Below are 9,693 nucleotides of genomic sequence, written 5' to 3' on the forward strand. Positions count from 1 at the left end.
ACGTAAGTAAACGTAACAAAACGTAAGTGTCAACAAAACGTAAGCCAACGTAAGTGTCAGTAAAAACAGCTGAGAGCAGTGTTACCAGACGGTGGAACCGCCTTTATGCCAAACGCACTCGAGCAACCCCGGCTTGTAACTAAAAATGCACTAGGCGGGAAAACTATAATTCAAATTTAGTTAATTTGCTTGTTCAGCTTATTTTATATTTTAACTTGTTATGATTTTGATCCTGTAACAACAAAACGTTGATATATAATAATTTTTATAAATTATTATACAAAACATTACGTACATACATGTTGGCGCCTCTGCCTGTGTGTAAGGTAAACATTTATTTTGTAGAGCATACTTTTCGGCTAATGTTTACAAGTTCCAATTATATGGAAAAAAAATGTAAGCCAACGAACTCAAATTTGGAAAAAAGGCTTTTTACAACCTAAACCCTCCTTTTAGAATCCTTGTTAGGTAAATCACTTTCTTGTTCCTTTATAAAGGAATTGAAAACAAATGCATTTGAAAAATCTTAAAAAACATCACTTTTTAAAATGATTTTTCCACTATATGAATAACAAAATGTTTTTTTTCATTGCATTTGTGTATTAGCTTTATTTAGTTTAGCATTGGCCTGATGAGCATTTTACACGACTTCAGAGAGCTTCTTCCCCGGTTATTCCAATTGCCCCACCAAACTCCATTTTGGTCAGTAAGAACGATTTTGGACGAATGGTAATATCCATTTAAATTACTGAAAAAATATCACAGTGTTAAATAGTAAAAATCTGTTAATCATGTATCTTATTACCATTGAGAACCAATCCACCAAGACCAATGAAGAAGTTTTCCCAAGCCGGAATAGTAACATTCGTAGTGTTTGAATTTCCTGTTCAGAGAACCCGACATTGCATCGCCAGCATTACCAGAGTATAAGCCAAGGGACTTTACGGAGTATCCTTCGATTTCGCTCCCAACCGAAAAGTTATCATATCTAGCGAAGGTAATGCAATCATCAAAGTCGACCAATTGAATGTACAATTCATGTCTTCGACTTGTAGTCAATAAATGCAACTTTTCGCAACCAAGCCAGAATACTCCTGCAATATTACCAAATCCAGTTTTATAACAATAATGCATCTGATTCATTTTCGAGTCATTGAATTTGTTAGTCAACTCGATCGAAACATTTAAGGTCCTTATAATATCCTCCTTATCCTTAATTATGCGTGCAAATAGATCATTCCTTTCCTTTTGGTTTTCGCAACTCAGTTCGGCATCCACCAGTTTCCGCTCTAGAACAATAATTTTGGCCTTTAGTCCTTGCACAATCCTGTTGTGATCCCTTGTTCTGTTTACTACATCCACATCGCAACTGTACTGAAATAGTAATTTATTTACATAGATTTTAGAGATTATAATTATATTTGTACTTACAAAATTATTGTCAGTAGTAGATTCTTGAGAGGATCCTTGAGATATCTGAGAAAGGTTGTTAAGGTTGTCGGTATTCATGGCAACCAACAATTTAAAAATCTGAAACCTGTAAGATTACTTGGAAAATCAACGATTTTTAGATAAAGAGTTGAGTTTAAACGATAATCCATATTTAGTTATATTTATTATATTATTGACTAAAAAAATTGTTGCAAATTTGCAGCCTTAGACCGAAAAATGATTCATCCAATGCTATTGCAACCGATTTCTTATCAGCTATCTTCTCACATTGACCTTATGATTATCGCGTCCTTTATGACATTAATCACCATAAAAACTTAAAGCCGATTGCAGCATTTTCAAAATTAATAAAAAGTTATTTGTTTTTTATCCATTATTATAGTGTCTTAGGGACATATACGAGTCTTACTTTTAATCCGCTTACCAACCAGTGCCAAATCAGAATTAAAACTAAACTCAGCCCTTACTTAGCATTCCTGATAAGAAGTGACGTGCATTTCAATTTATTAAATATATTCAAGCTAATCGATGTACTACAGATTGCACTCTTTCCAGTGCTAGCAGTCTCCTCCGAACTAGTTCCTGAAATAATATAATTGAATGTTATTAAAATGTATAGAATTTTTTATTATTTTATCTAATAAAATAATACCAAGAAATCATTATAAATACAAAATAGTTTGGTTTGTTCTATATTTTGGTGTAAATATATAATTTAAATAATCTATTTCCAAAAAGTTAAATAACTTAAAGTGGATAAAATATCAATGAAGCTAAAGAAGAAAAAAGTTTTCCTTTGTTATTGGTTTCATTTGAACTTAAGTCCCTCAATTGAGTGATATCAACCCCAAAGATCTTTTGAGATTAACGCCGGCACTCGTTTGGATCGGATCATCCTCCAAAGTGACATCTAGTATACCATACACAAGTTAAAGCGTTCTCCGGGCTGTCTGCCTACGTCATAAATCAGGCAAGAAGCTGACTCGACTTGATGTGGCTGTATTTTGTGCGCTTTGACGGTTCCTTCTTGTCGATTGGGCTCGTTGATTTATAACAAGTTGCTGCTGCTTCTTCTCCAGATTCGTTGTTTGGCTTTAATTGCTTCTGGCCGTTATTTTTGTATTGACACAAGGTTAGTCAATTGCACTAGGCAAGACACAGGTTCTTGTATAGGAAGTGTTATTTGCGACTTTGGATCGGAAACAAATAATGGCCAGCTTTGGGTTCCCTGCCAATGCGAATGTAAATTTATAAGTACCTTTACTCTTTTATGGCCATCCCGACTATTAAAAATCCCCATCGGCCAATTAGCGTCTATAAACGGCTATGGTCTGGACCAAAGTCCGAGCTCTTCTATTTATATAGCGAGTGTCCGATTTTATTACAGTCCGCAAGGCACGATGACTGGCTGACTTAGAATCGCGATCGCGATCGCTGTTTCCACGCATGACAGGTGTAATAGCCGCCACTTTGGGCTGGAAACAGTGTCTGGAGACTATTTTTATCGGCCGAACGAAAGTGAAGATCACATTTAGCGCTTCGCAGTCGCGGCTTCAACCGGTATGTGCCTGAGAGTCCGAATCTCTGACAACCAATATACATTTTTTACTTTTGTTCTGTTTTGCCCGTCTCGCACATGCGATTATTTGTGGTTTTGTTTTTAGTTGTATTCCATTTTATTCTATGCGTAGTCGTCGTACGCTGCCCGCTGGGACTCACTCCGTATAAAATCAGCATAATCAGAAATTCTACCCAGCAGTTGGTTCTAAGCCATCGTCGGAGCCGGACGCTCATCGCGCTTTTGGCCTGGAATAAATAGTTGATCGGGGTCCTTCAGTAATTGTGCAATTTGTGTGGGAAAAGTATAATTGCAAGATTTACACAGAAAAAGAAGTGAAGTGAAAAGTTATCCGGTTGCAAATCCCCTGACAACAATTATAGTCTTTGGCTGTTTTAGATTATTCGAATCTACACAAACATACATACATAAGAAGGTATGATTTCGCGTTGTTCTATATATTCGCGTTCGCTTCCTAAGTCTTTTGTTTCGCGTGGCTCTGAAAGGAAGCAAATTCGATTGGCTAAATGAAATCGAAATTTAAATCTATCTTTATCACAACTGGATTTGGCACGCTCTCTAGATGTCTTATATATCCCCACTTCGGTTCCTTCCTCGAAACTTCCGTATAATTTGGATAATTTTAACCATTTTCGGCAACTTTGTGAACTGGACTTTGTTTTTTTCTTTTGCAATGTTAATGAATGACTTAAAGTTGTATGCATAAGATATGGTGATTTAGATCTTAATGAAACGTAGTAATAAATAATGAAACAAATAGAATAACTTTCAAAGGCCATTAAAATGAATTACGCTCTTGTGTTCCTTAAAATAATTGTGTTTAAAATGTCTGCAGATTATGCAATAAATTAAAATGCTTAAGCTGTTATTTATAGCTGGAATTATAATATGTCAGAATAGAAACATCTGAGTTTCTAGATCTTTCGTGAGGAAAACGTTTATCAATAATAATACCTAATTATATGATGTCTTTTTCGAGTTTCATGGGAATAATTAAAATCTCGTTTCTAGCCCATGTGGTGGTATTTCATGAAAATATTATTCTCACCTATCCAAATTGATTAGTCATTTTGTTTTTTTTTTGGCTCCGCAAGATTTTGTACCGTAGCAACAAATTAGCATAATGTGGTCAATATTATTTAATGCTAAAATGTTAAAATTAGTCGGCTCCAAGCCGACGAGCCAAAACAAAAGCCAAAAACAGCCAAAGGTGAATAAACTGAAGAGGAGTGAGCTTGGCTTCTGTGTAATTTCTTGGCCAAGCTCGGCGAACTGGTTCAAAGTCGAGGACGTCATCAGCGAAACCGAGAGTGAAGAGAAGGCGGGCCCTCAGACCTGGTTAAGACTTACATGGCTTTTATCTTATCTCTCGCCTCAGCTGTCTTTCGAGATGTCATCGAATCGGCTAATTTGCTTTGGCCTCCTCTTCCTGATCACTTTCGGCCATGTGACGTCACAGCGCACGTCACTGGACGTGGCTCTGAAGAATGTCTACAGACCGCTGCGTCTTCTGGGCCTGGCCTTTACCGGACGATCTGGCGACGATCCACAAAACGTGCAGCGCGTGCAAATCGCGGGGGTAAGTCCAGCGGATAATGCAATCATTGATCCGGATTCGATCGGATCAGTATTTCCTTTTGTTTGGCATTAAGAACTCATCCGAAATGAGGTCAATATACTGTTATTTTATTTTAGTTGACCAGTTTGATGGTGTCTTACTGAGCAAATATTATTATAAATGTGTACTATATGGTTAAATAAGTTGTAATTTATGCTTTTCCCTCAGTCTTATACAGTTATTAAACAATTTTAATGTTAAAGAAAACAAAATAATTTATAATAGTTTTGAGACAACTTCTTAAATTGAATTATCTTTAGTTGTTGAAGCAATTATTAAATAAGATAAGAACGTGTCATAATAGTCTTATTTCCGAATTGCCACCTTTTCAGAAAACCCAAAAGTCGAATCCCCGTACGCGAGCCTTATTGGAGTTCTGCGATGCAGAGCATGGACCAGGAAAAAGGAGTCAGGAGCGACCGACCAGTGTACACCGCCTGAGACCTGGTGACATCGATGTGATAGGAGCAATGGGTGACTCTTTGACCGCCGGAAACGGGATCTTCGCCACGAATCTACTCCATGTGACCGTGGAGAACCGGGGCGTCGTGTGGTCCATTGGGGGTCAGTACGACTGGCGGAAATACCTCACGCTGCCCAACATCCTGAAAGAGTTCAACCCCAACCTGTACGGTTATGCGATCAAGGACGGGATCTCCACGGACCGCACATCCCGCTTCGATGTCGCCGAACTGGCCGCCATGTCGAGGGATATGCCATATATGGCCAAGGTTCTGGTACGGCGCATGCAGCGGGATCCCAAGGTCAACATGACCGCCGACTGGAAGCTGATCACGCTCTTCATCGGCAACAACGACTTTTGCACGGACATCTGCTATTATCCGGAACCGGAGAAGACAGTCGACTGGCACGAAAGGAATATGGTAAAGACCTATCGCTACCTCAGGGACAATGTGCCCCGCCTGATGCTGAACATAGTGCCCGCCCCCAATCTGCGGTTCCTGACCAACCTCTCGGGTCTGCCGCCCATCTGCTACAGTACTCTCCGCTTCGAATGTCCCTGCCTGATGGGTAAGGGCAAGGGGCAGCTGGACTATCTAGAGGGCATCATGAAACGCTGGATAGCCAAGGACTCGGAGATTGCCAATAGGGAGGAGTTCAACACCGAGGTGAGCTTGAGTTATATAGAATTAGGGTACTTAATCACTATTTGGGTGGGTAACAGTGAAATATTACTCGCACTCTATAAGAAACCTACTCTAATATAATTTTATTTGTTTTATTGTTTATTAATAATAGTAATACTGTTGTTTTATTGTTAATTGGTTAAGTTTTCCCGTGTCATGATAGAGATGTTAAAATTGAATTTTATAATAATTTCTGTTCTTCTCCTAGAGAGATGTTCTTCGGCGTTTAGGGGATAGTTACCCTTTGCAAACCAAAAGCTTAAAATCATATTCTTAGCCCCACTGTTTTATTTATAATTTCTTTGAATTCGTAATCTAAAAAGTTAATATTTTTCCTATTTCAGACCTTTACGATAAATGTTCAGCCGTTTTCGCAGTTCCAGGACTTTCCGCGTACGCGCTCCGGGCAGACGGATACTCGATTCTTCTCGGAGGATTGCTTCCATCTCAGCCAGCGGGGACATGCCGCGGCGGCCAACTCCATATGGAACAATATGCTGGAGCTTCCAGGAGAAAAGAGTGGGTTCGCCACCCATCTCTTTGAGACCTTTCGCTGCCCCAGCGAACTGCGTCCGTATCTCATCACCCGGGAGAACAGTCGTCCGGAGTTTGTGATCTAATCCAAAGTGGTGCCAGCCTGTACTCCGCTGTGAATTACTCCCTGTGATATCGCTACTAAGTCTTCTTTCCAAGTTTGCCTATATATTTGTAGTTTAAATTAGTCACACGTTAAGTGTAAATAGACGACGATCATCAGAAAGTCAAATAAAATGATATTCTTGAACTACGTGAGTGAATTTTGCATGGCGAATTTCCATAATTCTAGCATAAACAGTGGGGAAACTTCGATGGAAGATGTCTTCGCTTACAAGTGATCCATAATAATGAGGAAATAGATAAATATGTTATATGCTCAACTGAAAAATGAATCGTATCTTACAAAGAAATAAAAGATGAAAATAATAAAAATAAAACTTTAATCCCTCACGTGCCTACTGGCGATGGAACTTTACTTGCTCCATTCGAATTACTTATCTCACCCCTACAAATAAAGTGTTAAAAGTTAATCATCCATAAAGTACCGGCAATAAGGTAGCCATATTATTTAACATCTCAAATTAATTAGGAGTATACAAATGTTTACAGTCAAAAGAAAACATTAAATAAAACTGGCTGTGAAAAAAGAATTGGAGTAAGCTTACTCAAGCCCCAAGTTAAAGCACCTCCTAAATAATGACATAAACCTAATGTGCATGAGAAAACGAGACCCAAATAATAATGTTCATTATGTGTTGCCTGTTATTATAATCACCTTAACAAATCGGTTCTTTTGTGCCTCAAACGGAGTAAATGCTCACCCGTACGAATGGAGTTAAACGAAATGAATAACCCATTATGTGCCGGCAATAAGGCAGTCGTGTATTTTTTAAAACATCTCCCAGCTCGTTATAAAGTTGCGAATCACCCAGTGATAAGCGATAAGAGCTACCTATGACACACGACAAACAGTCCGTAGATGGGCGCGTCATAAAACCTGTTACAATTTATATATTTTCCCCAGTCAGCGTGGCACACGCACCAGCGAACATCAATAAAGCCGGATCATAATTGTAGTTTAATTCGGTGGCCGGGTATAAAAGCGAACTGCTCGACGATGTACGTGCCTCGAGCGGGCTAATGGTCCCCGTCCAGCCCCATTACTCCGCCTCAACGGTTTCGCCGTCCGGTGCTAAAAACCAGCAACAAACATTGAGTAAACAAATAAAATACGACCGAGCAGAAACATCAATTATCGCATTTATTTCGAGATCTGGCTTATTGCAGCATTTCAAAGCCGGCGCATTGTCATTGACTTTGAACTTGAGCCCCGTTCCCCCGCATATCGGTCAGCACATTTTTGGGCTCCAATTTCGGTCTTCTATATACCCATGTATGCGAGGCATGGTCGACAAGTTTCTCGTACTTCTCCGGCTGGAAACTTGGACTTAGAAATAGTTTCACTGGTTATCAATGTAACTGTCGGATATCCTATTATCACGCTTTTTTTTTAATATTCATGTTTTCACTAATTTGATAATATATGCATTTATGATTTTGTTCTCATCTCAAAAAAAAAGAATTTTCAGTTTTGTTTATTGTATTCATAAAAATGGTTGTCTAGAAAACATTTACATGTAACTTTGATTTAACTAGCACAATATTATGTGTCTTTATTTAAAAAAAAATAACTACCTACAAAACGTGTAAAGCCACATCTAATCATATAAAAATTAAATGGGCCAAGGAAATTTGTATGTTAGTTTACTACCCCGTAAATTTAATAGACTAATGCAGTTTGCATTGGCTCGCTTAATTCTGTCCTCGTAGAGATCTAATTTCAATAACATCATTTAAATGTGGGCCTGGTGACCCATTTTAATGACTGTTCATACGAAATGAGCTTTGATCGGGGGATGATCGGTAATCTCCGGAATGGAATCCGGACGCTGTTTACCAATCAAGTAGCAATCAATAAATAATAATTCGATTGAGTCAGACTGCATATATCGAAGGTAACAAAGTATAATTACCTGTTTTGCCTGCGACTTTGTTTTTTTTACATAAATTCAAACTCGTTTGCTAAGCGCCAAAAAAAAGCGCCATCATTGGGTAAAAACAAGCACTTACTTCATAAACGATATATATCGTGTAATATTTATTGTGAATGGTTTATTTTGGTTATACCCAGTACTCCATAGGTGCGCGGGTATATTGATTTTAGGAGTGTATGGATCTGAATAATGATACCATTTCCGAAACTTTTTATTTGGTTAAAAATCACAACTTTAAACTGCAAACTACTTTCTTAAATATCAAATTAAATATATGTATACAAAAAATTTTAATTTCATATTTTATACCTTTATATATATACCTTTATAAATAAAATTCCAAAATAAATCAGCCTTAAGTCACAACAATATAATGTTTACAAACAATGTTGCGATTCACTTCCTAAGGTCTTTGGCTTAACACAGTCAAAAAAAGTGGTTTCAGGTATTTTGGTAATGAAGCGAATGACCATAGCAGGTGAACAAGAAAAGCGTCGACAAAGTGTTCTTGAATTATTCTGCTTACCTCGCACTCTGGTTATTATAAATTGCGATGCACTTTGGCCCTAGTTGCACATTTGCGAAAATTTCAAGCCATGAGAGACGAGAATCAACGGTTCCAAATCCAAGCAGTTGCAATAGTTTTCTTGTTGGGTAAGGTTAAGTTTTCCTCAAACAGCTCGGTTTTTGACCATTATATTTGGATATTAACCATTACTTTTATTATATTTCATTGTGAAAAATAAATATTTTAATTGTTTAATTATATATTTAATGTTTTATTTTTAGTGTTACAGCTCTGCCTTGCCTTGCCCATGGGAAATGATATAGACAACGATGGAAACTACCAAAACCCCGGCAGTGGACGACCTGTAGACTATCACACGGTAGTGGGCCACTTCAAGGACTTTTTCATGTACCTGCCCGTGATGATGACCACCTTAAAGGAGACAATGTCGGGATTTCCCAAATTCGCCGAGGGTGTGCGCATCCTGACTTCCGGCAAAGGAAGAGTCGATGGCGAGGACTGTAAGTGCAGCCAGAATGGATTGACAAGCGGCGAGCTTCTGGACACCAATAGTCGATTTGGATGACCCACATTGAGACTTTTGTAGATACTGTACATATGGATGAATTCAAAATAAACGAAAAGTCGTCAAATAATCACAAAGCATTAAAAATTCTCTTTGATCTCATCTCATATATCCAATTTTTTTACAGTCAGTTGAATGTTTACAAAAATTCCAAGTAAACAATGGTTATAGTCTTAAATACGGCATCAGCAATGAATGGGTTTCAGATTTT

At 38.0% G+C, this 9,693-nt stretch overlaps 2 protein-coding genes and 1 non-coding gene across 3 annotated transcripts; 2 read left to right on the forward strand and 1 right to left on the reverse strand.

Annotated features, from left to right (window-relative positions):
* Positions 1-579: 579 nt before the first annotated feature.
* Positions 580-1,124, reverse strand: LOC108006207 (uncharacterized). Its single transcript, XR_011604036.1, has 2 exons — positions 806-1,124; positions 580-748 (listed from the first exon to the last, which is right to left on the reverse strand). It is a non-coding gene; the product is annotated as an uncharacterized protein (transcript).
* Positions 1,125-4,409: 3,285 nt separating this feature from the next.
* LOC108018336 (phospholipase B1, membrane-associated) lies at positions 4,410-6,584 on the forward strand. The gene is made up of 3 exons (XM_036815854.3): positions 4,410-4,610; positions 4,982-5,779; positions 6,142-6,584. The coding sequence occupies exons 1-3, from the start codon at positions 4,422-4,424 to the stop codon at positions 6,415-6,417; spliced, it is 1,263 nt and encodes a 420-aa protein (XP_036671749.3). The 5' UTR covers positions 4,410-4,421; the 3' UTR covers positions 6,418-6,584.
* Positions 6,585-8,885: 2,301 nt separating this feature from the next.
* On the forward strand, positions 8,886-9,559 carry LOC108006213 (uncharacterized). Its single transcript, XM_017069651.4, has 2 exons — positions 8,886-9,042; positions 9,178-9,559. Exons 1-2 carry the CDS (start codon positions 8,985-8,987, stop codon positions 9,480-9,482), a joined length of 363 nt encoding a protein of 120 aa, XP_016925140.3. The 5' UTR covers positions 8,886-8,984; the 3' UTR covers positions 9,483-9,559.
* Positions 9,560-9,693: the final 134 nt, after the last annotated feature.

Source organism: Drosophila suzukii, chromosome 3, assembly GCF_043229965.1.
Source record: "Drosophila suzukii chromosome 3, CBGP_Dsuzu_IsoJpt1.0, whole genome shotgun sequence".
Classification (NCBI taxonomy): domain Eukaryota; kingdom Metazoa; phylum Arthropoda; class Insecta; order Diptera; family Drosophilidae; genus Drosophila; species Drosophila suzukii.

Coding starts and splice junctions, on each gene's coding strand:
- LOC108018336 (XM_036815854.3), top strand. CDS start 4,422: ATGTCATCGAATCGGCTAATTTGCTTTGGCCTCCTCTTCCTGATCACT. Junction 4,611..4,981: donor AGCGCGTGCAAATCGCGGGG/GTAAGTCCAGCG, acceptor CCACCTTTTCAG/AAAACCCAAAAGTCGAATCC. Junction 5,780..6,141: donor GGGAGGAGTTCAACACCGAG/GTGAGCTTGAGT, acceptor TTCCTATTTCAG/ACCTTTACGATAAATGTTCA.
- LOC108006213 (XM_017069651.4), top strand. CDS start 8,985: ATGAGAGACGAGAATCAACGGTTCCAAATCCAAGCAGTTGCAATAGTT. Junction 9,043..9,177: donor TGCAATAGTTTTCTTGTTGG/GTAAGGTTAAGT, acceptor TTTTATTTTTAG/TGTTACAGCTCTGCCTTGCC.